At 36.9% G+C, this 16181-nt stretch overlaps 1 protein-coding gene across 1 annotated transcript; it reads left to right on the top strand.

The window, feature by feature from the left end:
* The first annotated feature begins 306 nt into the window (after window positions 1–306).
* LOC140164991 (equilibrative nucleobase transporter 1-like) lies at window positions 307–15331 on the top strand. The gene is made up of 9 exons (XM_072188397.1): window positions 307–813; window positions 4899–5022; window positions 7880–7975; window positions 8633–8819; window positions 10414–10662; window positions 10875–10970; window positions 11517–11703; window positions 12406–12523; window positions 13403–15331. The coding sequence occupies exons 1-9, from the start codon at window positions 413–415 to the stop codon at window positions 13529–13531; spliced, it is 1587 nt and encodes a 528-aa protein (XP_072044498.1). The 5' UTR covers window positions 307–412; the 3' UTR covers window positions 13532–15331.
* The last annotated feature ends 850 nt before the right edge of the window (window positions 15332–16181 follow it).

The following is a 16181-nucleotide window of genomic DNA, read 5'->3' on the forward strand; positions in this document are numbered from 1 at the left end:
GGTAACCCGTGAAAGTATGCCGAAAATCTCTTGCCCCACCACGTTTTGACTTGCAAAACATCTCTCACCCCAAAAAAATCTGCCTAAAATTGCTTACCTCTTTTGCCCTGCCAAAAAATTGATTGGCTTCCCTCTTTTGACGCGCGCCCGGGATATATAAATATTGTACAACCCCTAAAATATGAAATATGTTGACCTATTGTCACAGGTTGTCATACAACAATCGTTATTTTCGTAACCATAGTAACACATCAATTCCTATGGGCATTTCCATTGTTTTGTGAGCATCGGCACCTGCCATCATAATTTGTAAAACATAACCAAAAGGTGACAATAAAGGTCAGTTGAAATCACGCCAAATATAATATTGAACCTCCTGCCATGGCCCCTCAAGCTTGAACTTGATCTTCAAATGCTACAAGTTTACAATCATACATACACACACGTTCGGTCTCAGTTCAGCGAAGGCACCATGGCACATACAAGCATCATCAAACACATTTTGGTAACTTTTTGTTTTCTCGAATGTTTACTACTTTCTGGTTTTATCTTCGGTTGGTCCTCACTAGTTTACGTCTTCAAGGAGCTCGGTTATTTTCATAAATATTGCAACCATTCACTGGCGAATTCAAGCTCAAGTTTGCGGATCTCGAATAATGTCACAACAGAAGATGGCCTACATAATTGTCATGAACAAGATGCTGCTTTGGACCTGGTGTTTACCATATCAGCTGTTGGGAGTATGTTGTGCCTTTTTCCACTCGGGGCTGTCATTGACCGTTTTGGTGTTATCATAGGTCGTGTAACTTCTGGGTAAGTTTTTATCACAATTAAAGGTACCAACCCCTCTTATCTTTTTAAAAAGAAATTATTTTGGAATATCTTGAAAACCACTCGTGACTCCAGTATCAAAATTGCGTCACATCCATCTGATTTCTATCCTAGGTTCTCGATCCCACCACATGAGACCAAAACTCGTTATGAGAAGTTGGGAAAAAAAACATAGGAAAATTGCCGAAGAACGGCTTGTGCCCCCCCAAATAGACCCGGTGCCCCCAATCATGGTCGGTGCCCCCCCATGCTACGCCAATGTTGGGAGCTGTTGGGTTTCATCAGTCAGTGGCGTGCCCCCCCCCCCCCTTTTGTCAGTCAGTCGCAGTGGCGGCGAAAGCATTCAAATTTAGGGGGGTCGGGGACGACGAGGGACGAGCATATTTTGTTACGATTTTACTGCTGCCTTTTTGGGGAAATATTCAGTTTCGGACTATTTTAACCCCCGGTTTTAACCCAAAATTAAGGTGTAATTGCCTTTTGATGGGCCAGTGCGATCGAAGCGCACAAAAGTCTGCAATTTCACCATATTTGGGGCCAAAACACGGAAGATGTACAGGGGAATTATTCCGAGCAATTATTGGGGTTTTTTTTCTTCCGTCATGATTTTTAGGAGGGGGGACGTGTCCACCGCCTATTATCAGTCGGGGGAAATGGATCCAATCGGGGGGGGGGGGGGGATTATTAATAACAAGCGTTTCCCTACTGTTTTCTTAAGCCTTTTTAGAGCGTTAATTGTATTCAAAAGGCGCCCCATGAATGTGTGCCAAAAATCACTTGCCCCCTCTCGGTTGGCCAAATATCGCTTTCCCTCATTTCAGGTGGCCAAAAAATTCTTGCCTCTCAATTTTACCCTCCACTAGGGCTCATAATTATTGCACAGTCCTTATACAGTTTAATACATGGTTTGTTTGCAGACCCACAAAAATGATTTTGATATTGATTCTGATAATATACCTTTAAAGACCCATTATAAATGCCTTCAAAGTCACACCGTAAATCAAACATAAATATTTATTCATACTCATAGGCCCAAGTTCGCCCTATTATTAAATCAAGCACGACGCACGTTTTACTCTATATCAAACGTCGAGCTTCTTTGAAATATAGGGCCTACTTGTAACACGACTTCCCAAAAGTTAGTGCACCCCAATTTCTGCGCCTTACAACGTACCTGATTGATACACGGTAAAATAACAGTAGGGCTAAGAATTTAATGTAAGGGACCGTTCAATACTATTACACCAGGGGGATGGAAGTTTTGGAAAAAAATCCAGACTCCCCCCTCAAGACCAAAACAAAATTCTGATTCCCCCTCAAAATTCCCATTGCCCTGACGAAAATATTGAACGGTCCCTAAAAGCTAGTAAAAATTGGAAAGGAAATTGTTTTCAACAAAATGTATTTATCGCAATTATGTAGGGTTACATAAGATCATTGCGACAGAAAGTCGCTGACCACTGGCCCAAAGGGGGGGGGGGCAGATATTTTTGACATGTCGAATGGGGTCTCAAGCCACTTTTGGCAGACAATTTTGAGAATTAATCTCATGGGGTTACATAAAATGATTGCGACGAAGACTGATTGGGTTTACGTGAGCGCTTTCAAAACTAAAAATTGATACTGTGATTAACAAACAATACACCCCCTGCAGCACAAGCAATAATTAGGCCTATGCTAAAAAGATACAGAAAAAGATACGTTTGTGAAGGTTTTGTAACACCACAAAAAGGTAAAAGATACTTTACCGATAACCAGATTTTAGGGTCAGGTTTGCTATAAGTAGGCCTATACTGGAATAGGCCAACGTCTTTACTACCGTAGATATATTTGATAAAGGCAGTTATGTTACATGTTAATGCCGGGGGGACTCGGGGATGTGTCGCTCTAAACAATGGGTCGCTTTTTTGCAAGAAAATCCTAAACATGGGTTCCGATTTGAAAAAAGGGTCCCGATTTGAAAAAAAAATGGTCAAAAACTGTCAAATCCCTGAACATGGGTAGGGTTTCAGAGTTCCAGCGGCACACTCCTGTCCAAATGTAATTTGAGTACTCCCCCTCCGTGTTATTATGCTACAGGGTGTATCAAAATGATTGGTACCGGGCTATGTGACATTTTCAAAAATATATTAAAATTATAAAATTGCTAATTAATATAGTTTTTGTAATATAAATAGAAAGGGGCATATATTAACTTATTGATCTATTAATCTGAAGTTGATAGGTTGATGCATCTGGGAGCTATTGTCATTTAAACGAAGATCGACGTAATCATGGTTTTACTTACACAACACAAGATGAATAGGTTCACTGCTTGAACCATTTATTGCATACATAGGCCTGCTCTTCAATATCTCACCCCAGTATACATAACATAAAATTGCTTTACACATGCTTTTAGAAAGATAATTTCTGAAGTCCCTGCCTTACATGCCTTACGACTCTGGTAGTGTGAGGTGAAGCCCTATCTTGAAAGAACTTAACAACTGGGATGGGTCCATTCTGGAACTGCCCATATCAAATTTTGAAGCATGGCAAGTTATAGCATGTTTGCACGGGATACGCCTTGCTCTTAGAAACTGTCTCCTAGATCTTCTCTGCACTTTACTTCTCCATAGCTTCGTGTCGACCAGTGATTCTTAACTATGAATGCACACTGAAGTGTGGAATACTGTGGAGCCATTCCAATAACTTTTACCAGGTCTAAACTAACCTACACAGATGTCTACAGTCTATAGCCATTCTGCCACACCATCTACTTAGTAATCTCAAAAATACAAATTACCGCCCTGGATGGTGTTGATACACAAACTTCTTTCACCCCACCTAAATTATTCAAGTCAATAATATTACTCTCACAATAAATATTGATTATTACATCAATATATATTATGAATGAAGGAAAATATTAAACATTACTATGATTTTCAACATATTATCCTCACAAGGTATTTGCAGTAAAATAGAGCTTTGAAAATAGTGCGCTACTGATCCAGCGTTACGATGAAAAGTGTAAAAACACCTACTTTCCTTTAGAATCATGTAACTTCTGAATAGAATGTGCTATCTTTATGATCGAAAATTCTTAGAGAAGATAAAACTAATATAATTACAAATATTTAAACAATTAACCCCAAACTGGCACAAAAGGAGTAAAAAAATTCGGCAAAAACGAGAAGTCTTCGGTACCAATCATTTTGATACACCCTGTATATCTCATTATTAGACCTACCCAGTATGTCATAAATGATGCATTATTTATGACACTTTTTTTCTAACAATTATAAGCATTTGGGGAGAAACTTTAGAACATGTCCATTTCCAACCGTATTTCTTACCCTATAGGCCCCTACCTCTTAATTCTAACTCTCTACCATTATGGTGATAACGTTTTTGTTCCAATGTTACAGTAAAATTTACTGACCCATGTCAAGTCGACTTAATTAAACATTTTTGTTACAAAGGTGAACACGGTCAAGTCAAGATATAAATGGAAATTCCAGATATGGTCACTTTGATCAAGTTCAACTTCAACAGATTTTCCAATATAAAAACTGGACTAACAAAACTGCGGGTCAATACCATAAGTACCAAATGGCAATTGGAAAAAGCGGTTTTGAATAAATGGAAATTCACGATTGGTCGAAGTGGCAATTGGATGAAACGGGCTTACACCCCGGGCCGGGCTTGGACCAAGTGGCTTGTCACAATTGGATACCACTTTGGGACCAATGGAACTACAATTCCGGTCATAATTGTTCGAACATAAAACACTTACCCACTTTATGTCAAGTATATCAGAAATACGGCCTCAAACAGTCCTACTTTGACACTAGTGTTCGAACTATTTATGTCCGTGATCATAGCTCTATGATCTATGCCTTAAATTACAGGCCTAGGCTATATATTATAAATGCTATTTCCGGATTCCCCGAAATAACAACGTGTAACTGATTTTAGAAATACTCGTATTTAACGTAATCAGTAAAGTTATATAAATAACCATTAATTTCCCATTCTAAAAGTATGTTTGACACATAATTATTTTGTTTCTTTACATATTTCAGCTCCCTTCTATGTTTCGGTCTTCTCCTAGCGGCCTTCACGACACCAAAGTTATCTGAACTCCTCTTCCCAGCATGTTTAGCGATCGCCTCAGGAGGACTACTCTTATTGGTTGTTGATATTAAGGTAACCATGACAACAGTATCATCTTAACTGAGTATGATGCTTTAGGGAATGTTAATAGAATCTTCCAAGAATTAATTATACAAAACTAACATAGCTTTTAACATGATACGTGCCTCCCGACGTGCTTAAGGCAAATAATGTCTGAATTTGTCAATAATGATCATTTTTGAGATGTAACTTTCGCGTTTGGATATTAAAGTTCAATGACACTAGTCAGTTGCTCGTATATAAGTTCTTCTCATGTGACAATGATACCTGACTGCTGTAAGAAGAAATCAATGTGGTGTAGCCTACATAGTAATGTCTCGAAAAAGATATCTAACTCAAGAAGTAATACACAGGTGTATGTAATTGCTTTAAGATATCAGACCACCAAATAAATCCCCATAGAGATATGTACTAAATTTGCCTCAAGAAAACGTCATTTTTTCTTCGCAAGAGCGACTCAGTTCTTAGCGACAGCTATGATGGTTGAAATTAGCCCTAGCCTGATTCCTCGGACTGGGTAAAAATAAAGGTTGACCGTCATTATTTTTTACGACTGGCCCTCGAAGTCTATGATGTCCGGGAATTACCTAATTTACCTCCAAAATCATGCCAGTGTTTCTGTACAGAAACGACTCCTTAAAATCATTAAAAAATACTCGATCTCTCCCATCAGTGGTACACTTGCAGGATTTGATATTACTAATCATGGCAATCCAAATTTAGCCAAATTTATGCAAATTTCTGCTCATTTTAATGCTTACTTTAGGCTATGCATGGTTTTTTCTGAGAAATGCATTCAGGGCGCACGACCGTATAATACTATTTGGTGGTGTGAAATCTTCAGTATCAGTACACATCTGGGGTAAACATAATAATTGCACCACCCCTAAAAAGCAAATACCAATGAAATTCGTACATAGCCTAGGCCCCTATATAGAAAGGGAAATACTTTTCTCTGATTCTACAATGTCCCAAACGTTACCAGAGGTAGGGAAAAAAAATTAAACCCTTAACATTACTTGAATAACGAAGTAGTCTTTCCCAAAAACGACCAAAATTCTCAGCGATGTTTCAACTTCCGACCTTTAGTCAACCCTATTTGTTCCAAAACTACAGATGTTTGATTAGTTTGTTTTTATGTTGATGTGACTTGGCCTATTAACAATTCAACTTTACACAAACAACTAAGCCCCAATTATTAACACATGTAAGAAAATAGAGCGAAAATAAGTTGAAATTTCCACTCTTTTTCGTCATAAAACGTTTACAGAATTGGTTCGGTAAATAACACTTTCGTGTTAGCCACCTAGTGATGTTTGTGAAACAAAAAAGAGTAGCTTAATTTCCTAACACCAATTGTAACATTGTTTAATCTCGATACAAGATCTCACAACAAGTGTACAATCAGTGACAATTGTTTGAGCTCGATACAAGTTTGAACAACATTTGTGAAATTGCTTAATCTCGATACAAGATCTAACAACACTGTCTTTTACAATTGTTTAATCTCAATACAAAATCTAACAGCATTAGTAACATTGTTTTATCTCCATACACGATCTAACAACAAGTGTACAATTGTTTAATCTCGATACAAGATTTAACAACATTTGTGAAATTGCTTAATCTCGATACAAGATATAGCAACACTGTCTTGTACATTTGTTTAATCTCAATACAAAATCTAACAGCATTAGTAACATTTTATCTCCATACACGATCTAACAACAAGTGTACAATTGTTTAATCTCGATACAAGATTTAACAACATTAGTAACATTGTTTTTTATCTCCATACACGATCTAACAACAAGGGTACAATTGTTTAATCTCAATATAAGATCTAACATCATTAGTAACGTTGTTTCATCTCCATACAAGATCTAACAACATTAGTAACATTGTTTTATCTCCATACAAGATCTAACAAAATTAGTAACATTGTTTCATCTCAATATAAGATCTAACAGCATTAGTAACGTTGTTTTATCTTTATACAAGATCTAACAACACGTGTATAATTGTTTAATATCGATACCAGATTTAACAACATTAATTTGTGAAATTGCTTAATCTCGATACAAGATCATCTAACAACACTGTCTTGTACAATTATTTAATCTCAATATAAGATCTAACAGCATTAGTAACGTTATTTTATCTCCATACACGATCTAACAACAAGTGTACAATTGTTTAATCTCGATACAAGATTTAACAACATTTGTGAAATTGCTTAATCTCGATACAAGATATAAAAACACTGTCTTGTACAATTGTATAATCTCAATACAAGATCTAACAACATTAGTAACGTTGTTCGATCTCCATACAAGATCTAACAACAAGTGTACAATTGTTTAATCTCAATACAAGATCTAACAACATTAGTAACAACATTTATCTCCATACAAGATCTAACATCATTAGTAACATTGTTTTATCTCCATACAAGATCTAACAACATTAGTAACATTGTTTTATCTCCATACAAGATCTAACAACATTAGTAACGTTGTTTTATCTCCATACAAGATCTAATAACAAGTGTACAATTGTTTAATCTCAATACAAGATCTAACAGCATTAGTAACGTTGTTCTATCTCCATACAAGATCTAACAACATTAGTAGCATTGTTTTATCTCCATACAAGATCTAACAATATTAGTAACATTGTTTTATCTCCATACAAGATCTAACAACATTAGTAACATTGTTTTATCTCCATACAAGATCTAACAACATTAGTAACATTGTTTTATCTCCATAAAATATCTAACAAGTTTAGTAACAACACTTATTAAATTGTTTACTCGATAGCAGATCTAACAACAGATCTTTTGTTTTCTTTTTTCTTTTGTTTTCAGATCGTTGCTAATTTGAAATTACGACGCAAAGGCACAGCCATCGCATTCCTGGACAGTGCCTTTGACTCGTCCGCCTTTGTCACTGTTGTTATCCAGGTAAAAATCTTATGGACCATGGGTTGGGCTAAAGGGGGTCCTTCTGGATCGAAATATCAGGTCAAAATTGACCAAAGCTTGTATTATTCCAAAGTTTACCCAATTTTGTTGGTCCATTTTACATGTTTTAGCAAGAAAACTGTAAACTGGGTATGTCATTCAGGGAACGGGTAAGCGGGATGACCTTACAACTTTGCGGGGGGGGGTTCAACTGGATGTAGACCTAATGGGGGTCATTATATCGAAACTAAGAGTCCAGTGATTAGTGGCGTAGATTTCTTTATAGAATAGTATATAGAATCCAGCACCTTTTGGTGACAAAATAACTTTTGCATAATTGAAGCTAAACTGGTGAAAATGAAATATGGTACAAATATGAGGTTATTTTGATCAGAAACCTACATACAGGCGTCAACAGGGGGGGGGGTGATTGTATGGACCACCCCCTGTCAAAATATTGGTGGGATTTATCCCCATAACCCCGGGATCTACGCCTATGCTATCGGTTCTATTTTGACGCCAGAAAGTAGTTTTAAACAGATTAATTGTTATCCCTTGTTGTAACTTACGGTTGACGTTGGCTTAGCCTACTAAGAGAATTTCCATAGACAAAGTTTGAACAAAGTTACATTTTCTTCTCTTTTTATACTTTTGCAGATCGCGTACAATTTGGGCCTGCATTATCGGCTATCCTTCTTTGTCATATTATCACTATGCACTATCAGTATGGTAACCACGTTGTGTACAGTTCTGTACTCACGTGCATCAGCGCCAGATACAAATGATGTTCCATTGGAGTTCGCAGATCCGCAGAATAAGATCGATAATGCTTTCGACAATCCAGGTACATTATCAAATGACATAGAAGATAATTGTAAGGCTAGAATAGATCATCAAACAATAGGTCTTTTCAAGTTTGGTTTCAGGATTAGTTTCTCAATTATTGGGCTATGTCTTAGATTTGATTGACATGTTTGGAGAAGGTGTGAAAATCCCTTTTGTGTTGCCGGCGCTTAGGCTTTTTTCGGTTCTGTAAGCGGCGGGCAAATTCTTTGGTTAGTTGTTGAAGTTTGCAATACATGACAGTTTTTGCAGTTTTGGGACACTTTGCCCTCTAACCTATTGGGAAAATTCAGAAAAATTGGTTTTTGTGCGTACAAAATATAATCTAAATTGTTTTAGAATGAAACAACCCCCAATAAAAAAAACCCCATTATTATTGAATAAATTAATTATTTAAATATTTTTAATGATAACATTATGACAAAAAAAAATAAATTAATAATAATTACACCAATTTCCCATATGTCAGAGGCCAAAGTGTCTCAAAATTGCTCTCAAAAACCGAAAGTTACAATGGCGATTGGGCTTATTCGCCGAGAAACTAAAATCAGTACAAAATACAATTCCGGTGTTCAAACATGACAATAGATTTAATGAGGCGGGAAAACTGAAAACTTGAAAAGGCTCAATGGTTGATCCACAGGATCATGTTTGTAGCAAATATACATAATATTAGCTCATATTTTCCAAATTTGGTATGGTGCTTGATTTCATAGTGCAACAAGTTAGGTAATTTGCGTGTCTGGTTTTATTTGTACATCACTCAATTTAACACAACTGCTGTAGCCTGATCTGTTTTCAGGTCTTAAAGGGGCATTTCGTGATCCACAGCCTCATCCCCCCACTTTTCTCAAAAAAAGTTGAGATTTTTACATCACTGGAAACCTCTGGCTACATAATGTTTATGTACAAAATATTTCTTGCAGATTAATTCGTTTTGCAAAGATATCGTGAAATTTGAATTTCGTTCTGGTGCACCAGAACGAAATTACAACGCATTGTCTATGGAGCAGTGTAATACACATAATCATGCATAACTCGCAAACGCAAAATCGGAATCAACTGAAATTTTGGGAATATGCTTTTTTCGTGGATATGTACTGAAAATGTCATAAAAAGAGGATGCTAGGATCACGAAACACTCCTTTAAGTACTCTCTAAATATACACCGAGTGGAAAGAGTGGAAAAAAAAGAGTGATATAGTGAAATGGACGACAGCCCCTTTTGAGTGGAAAGTTTTCACTCTAAAAGGATTGAAAAAAGTAGTCTGTAGGCCCCCTATACTCTCAAAAGAGTGAATATTGCCTAAAGAAAATATACTTTCTTTCATTAAAGAGTGTTTTCCGCTCAAAAACGGGTTGTCCCTCGTTCAACTCCTTGAATGAGTGGAAATTCACTATTTTACATTTAGAGAGTAGTACTCTTCTTTCTAGCCTTTGCGGTTCTTTGTACAAACATTTAGGGCTCAACATTTGCCATGTTTACTGGACAGCTCAAGAAGCTTCAAGAACCGGAGTAAAAAAACAACCCAAAAATTCCTTTTTAAGATTGTGCTACCCATCTCTTAAGATGTGTCCCTCTTGCCTTAACACAGGATTGGACAACAATGGAGATATACCGACCATCCCTCCTGATACCAATTCTGACCCTGTCGACAAGACATTACCCATAACACCAACCTACCAAATCGAAAAACGTTTTCCGACATTACATAGTGCTATGGGTTCTGCATTGTTCATCTCGTTACTGATATGGATGGGATTACTTCACCTCAGGTGGACGTTCTTTATTGGCGCTTTTAACGTATGGATTGAAAGACTAACAGATCACGACAAAATACTAGGTAGGAATATGTTTTATTGGAAGGGGAGACTGGTTGGGCGGGTAAAGATGCCCGTATATCGAACATAATCGGTGAATCTCAATGACGTTACCTCTAAACTTATTTTTCTATGATATCAATTTCTTATTTGTCTAAAATATTAATTTTCTCTTGTTTGTCTGTATGCAAAAGTCACGACGTTTTATTTGTTTTCTTCAATTTGATATTTTCAGTGAATAATTACACATTTATATGCAATATGATACAATTCGGCGGGATATTGACTGCGCCTGCGCAAGGGTATCTGCTGGACAGACGGATAGTCTCAAGTAAGTAATCACAAACATGACAAAATGGTTTCAAGCTTATTTGCCATAGTTCTTTATAACTACATTTGTAATGAATTGTTTATAGTCTGCACCTTCTGTACTGGTTGATGGTGTACCTCAAGGTTCAGTGCTGGGACCCATCGAGTTTCAATGTAGGCCTACTGACACTGCTCCCTGGAAGATGATCTCACGAGGGTATTCAGCCTCGGGTGTACGCAGCATACACGCTAATATAATTATTATGATCGTAATTCAGCTGAAAGAGATCAAGCGGGTGATCAAGCTACTTTTCGATAAGAGAATAATTGTGCTAATGATGTGAAGCGATGGATGACATGAAAATGTTGAATGATGGGAAATGGCGCAAGCATGCAGGGTAGGCTATATGTTAACGACTCCAAAATCGAGTTAATTTACACTTTCACTTACTGTATGCGCTCCATCGGGGTAATGTTCAGATGGCAATTTACGTAACACACCTATTAAATTGCGCATATTATTTGAACAGATTCTTCATAATATTTGTGTTCTATTCTGCCATTACAGGCTCCCGTGATCCTCTACGAGATTTGAAGAATTGTCGTTTGACATTTTTCATCACTGCTTTAATATTCAGCGTGTTTTCGTTATGTGTGGCTATTCCAGTACTCCAACTACAAATTGTCTCCTTTGTACTACTATCCATTGCAAGATGCTTTTTGTATAGTTTGGTATCAGCATTTATTACGTTTACGTGAGTATAGAAGTCAATCGAGTCAGTTATACGAGTACAAACAAGCATAGTATTGGTTCAGTGGTTCTTCTTACGTTGGGCGCAAGCAACTTTCTTTTTTTAAGTAGGCATAGTGCCGCGCGCGTGTTTATTTTTGTATCCATAATGGGCCGCACGATGAGCGGCACGCGTATTTATTTTCTACAACCATAATGGCCCGCAATACTTTAGTATGCTAAACCTAACGCTAAACCCTAACCCAAATTGTTGGAGGTATTGCGGCCCATTATGGCTCCGAAAAAAAATCTGCAACCATAATTGGCCGCTACAACCATAATGGGCCGCAACACACCTAACTATTAGGGTTTATAGGTTTGGGATTGTCGTATTGCGGCCCATTGTGGTTGCACAAAATAAATATTGTTACCGCTCATCGTGATAAAAACCTATATTAGGGTTTAGACCTAACGCATGATGATGATGCAATGCTTTTTTCCCCAAGGGCACTTCTACGTTATTCATAGTCCATTCCATGAATATCGAATACAAGAAAATTCCGGTTAAAAATAAATCGTGTCCGTACAAAATGGTAATGTGTTTCTGTGATATTCTCCAGGTATGCTGACGTTCGTTTGTGAATTTGTTAGTCTCTACTCCTTTTAATACAGTAAATGATAAACAATGATCAAGTTCTGGATTGTTAGCTATTGTTTTCCTTTGCAGATTTCCAACCGATTACTTGGGTCGTCTGTACGGGATGACTTCGATTGTCAATGCTGTAATGACTGTTATACAATTCCCGCTATTTGTGGCTACCGAAGGATCAGAACTCGGATTTTACGTATGTCTAACTGTGTTTGTACATAAATGATTAAACATTGCTATCTCTACAAACAGCCGAAAAACCATTGGGCACGCCGTGGACGTACGCATTATTTAGTGTAGTGCGTGATCATCGTCCATATAAAGTATCCGATCAATCGATCATAAAAAATCATCCATATAGTGTGTAATTAGATCCGTTGCTGTTGCTCTTTTAGAATCCATTCTAAACAAGTTCCGAAAAGAAGATTTACACTGACACTGTCTGTAAATGAAATTCCTTCTACCGATGGGATTTCCCATAAGCAAGTCACAAAATATCAGCTATCAAATCGGTCTATATTAGAAATTCAATATCAAGGAAAAAGCCATATCGGTCATGCATTTAATAGGGTGTGGTCGACGGAATGTTTTAGAATGCCCTTTTGTTCATTTTATGATGTGACATTCCTAATAATCTAATAGAAGATGCCTGTCAAATCAAAGTTGCAAAAACTTACAAAATGGCAAGTTTTATAACAACTATAAGAATTTTCTCCAGCTCTTATACAGTACTCTGTAATATTATTAGGGCTAGGCTATTTTGTGGTGTGTTGCAAGCTCTCTCTGATACTAGGAAAAAAGACAAGGAAGGCGCTAAATGACAATCAAATCCATTTGGCAACAAAAGACCAAAATGATTATTCCTCACTCTAAACTAGCAAAATGACCTGTAGGTATCCATACAACAAAATTTGTGTGCAAAACTCTCAAATCTAAATATCCGAATGACACATTTAAAGATCAATAAATTTCATACAAATAAATCACTTCAACATGTTCAATTGGACGACTCCCAACACTTTGAAGTCCTTGTTGTAATTACTAAATATGACGTTTTATCCCTTTTTTCGAACAGGTAAACGTGATCTTTTTACCAATCACTCTCCTTAGTTTCATCCATCCGGTTTACTTACATTTCTACATAAAGAATACTTTGAAACCGAAACTTACAGGAACCAGTTCAACGATTCGATTGGAAGGCTGACATTATTAAAGCAAACTTGCATCTTGGCCTTGAAGGAGACACAGTGTTGATAACGCCACACGAATTGATTGCAGTAATAAGTTTGTTTTTCGGTTAACGTTTCTTCAAGAGCGGCTCATAAGGGAACTTAATTCTGAATATCAAGCAGTGATTCTGAAAATGGAGTCGTGATACATGTGACATACATAAAACAGCTAACCATCGACGAAAGGCACACACTTGACCACATGGTTGACTTGACCAATTTCATATAGTCGTAGGAGTACAAGAATATCGTTTGTTCAAACATGCATGCCATAGCTGCCATTTGCATTTAGAAGCCACGTCTTGATCCAAACAAACAAAAAGTTCCAATATAAGTCAAGCAAGCAGCTCTTTATACCCAGCAAACACAACAAGTACTTGAAACGGTTATTCAAAACGTTTTAATAACATTTAAATGTCGGGTTATATAAAGGTCATGAATACGTTTTTATAACGTTATTGTAAAATATTTTGGGCTAACATTTTTGCAACATATTGTCAACAATGTGTTAGAATGTTTTGCCTCAAATTTTCATAAATGTTTTATGAATGTTAAAAACGTGCTTATTCCCTTTACATAACCAGACATTTAAACGTTTTCTGTAAAACTGTTGTGTGTTTGTTGGGTAAATTAGATGGTCTTGCAGTTGAACTCAACACAGCGAAACGTGAAGTAAAATGAAGTTGAACTGTATTAATTGTATTGCGGAATTTGAACTGCGAGTTGTGACAATGTTACTTGCAAAAAAATAAGATAAGGTTCTACGTACCATTAAAGCCAACCCATCAAACCTTGCAGGCTGGATGGAGAATCCTCTTTTCTTCTTAATTTTGGCATTTAAATGCTATAGACTTGGATATATTATTTTTTTCATATTTAACGAAAGGTCTGGTTAAAAGGCGAGTGTTTGTGTGATTGCAAGTCAGTATTAATCTCAAATCTATTTTTTTGAAACCTGGATTCATAATTTCTCCTACGGCTTGCTCAGATTATGGTATCGCAGAAAATATTATGGAGCATGTTGGTACTTCTTTTGTTATCAATGAATAGAGGAGACCCATTGCTATACATTGGCAACAGAAAAACATGGAGATGTTGGTACTTATTTTGTTATCAATGAATAGAGGAGACCCATTGCTGTACATTGGTAACAGAAAAACATGGAGATGTTGGTACTTATTTTGTTATCAATGAATAGAGACCCATTGCTGTACATTGGTAACAGAATAAACATGGAGATGTTGGTAGTTATTTTGTTATCAGTGAATAGAGGAGACCCATTGCTGTACATTGGCAACAGAAAAAAATGGAGATGTTGGTACTTATTTTGTTATCAATGAATAGAGGGGACCCATTGCTGTACATTGGTAACAGAAAAACATGGGGATGTTGGTACTTATTTTGTTATCAGTGAATAGAAGAGACCCATTGCTGTACATTGGTAACAGAAAAACATGAAGATGTTGGTACTTATTTTGTTATCAATGAATAGAGGAAACCCATTGCTGTACATTGGCAACAGAATAACATGGGGATGTTGGTACTTATTTTGTTATTAATGAATAGAGGAGACCCATTGCTGTACATTGGTAACAGAAAAACATGGAGATGTTGGTAGTTATTTTGTTATTAACCCTAACACCAGTAAAAACCACAAAATACCACGATGAAAAATTCATAACATGCATGCATCCCAGGGTCTGCGATGACGCAATCACCCGAAGTGTGATATGATCACGGAATTGCTGGCCGGGCAGCAATAACCCGAGCAGCTACCGGTCGCGTTCGTTCGCTGGCATGCGAGGGGTCAAAGGTTCGAATCCCAGGGTGCCAAGTCAAAATTCTTCTTCTTCTTGAAAAAATCGGATCTTCTCTGACTTCCGATACCAAAAAGCATGGGTCAGTGTTAGGGTTAATGAATAGAAGAGACCCATTGCTGTACATTGGCAACAGAAAAACATGGGGATGTTGGCACTTATTTTGTTATCAATGAATAGAGGAGACCCATTGCTGTACATTGGTAACAGAAAAACATGGAGATGTTGGTAGTTATTTTGTTATTAATGAATAGAGGAAACCCATTGCTGTACATTGGTAACAGAAAGACATGCAGATGTTGGTACTTATTTTGTTATCAGTGAATAGAGGAGACCCATTGCTGTACATTGGTAACAGAAAAACATGGGGATGTTGGTAGTTATTTTGTTATCAATGAATTGAGGAGACCCATTGCTGTACATTGGTAACAGAAAAAAATGGAGATGTTGGTACTTATTTTGTTATCAATGAATAGAGGGGACCCATTGCTGTACATTGGTAACAGAAAAACATGGGGTTGTTGGTAGTTATTTTGTTATCAATGAATAGAGACCCATTGCTGTACATTGGCAACAGAAAAACATGGGGATGTTGGTACTTATTTTGTTATCAATGGACAGAGGAGACTCATTGCTGTACATTGGCAACAGAAAAACATGGAGATGTTGGTACTTATTTTGTTATCAATGAATAGAAGAGACCCATTGCTGTACATTGGCAACAGAAAAAATGGAGATGTTGGTACTTATTTTGTTATCAATGAATAGAGGAGACCCATTGCTGTACATTGGCAACAGAAAAAAATGG

Source organism: Amphiura filiformis, chromosome 11 (assembly GCF_039555335.1).
Source record: "Amphiura filiformis chromosome 11, Afil_fr2py, whole genome shotgun sequence".
Classification (NCBI taxonomy): Eukaryota; Metazoa; Echinodermata; class Ophiuroidea; order Amphilepidida; family Amphiuridae; genus Amphiura; species Amphiura filiformis.

Coding starts and splice junctions, on each gene's coding strand:
- LOC140164991 (XM_072188397.1), top strand. CDS start 413: ATGCTACAAGTTTACAATCATACATACACACACGTTCGGTCTCAGTTC. Junction 814..4,898: donor ATAGGTCGTGTAACTTCTGG/GTAAGTTTTTAT, acceptor TACATATTTCAG/CTCCCTTCTATGTTTCGGTC. Junction 10,971..11,516: donor GGACAGACGGATAGTCTCAA/GTAAGTAATCAC, acceptor CTGCCATTACAG/GCTCCCGTGATCCTCTACGA.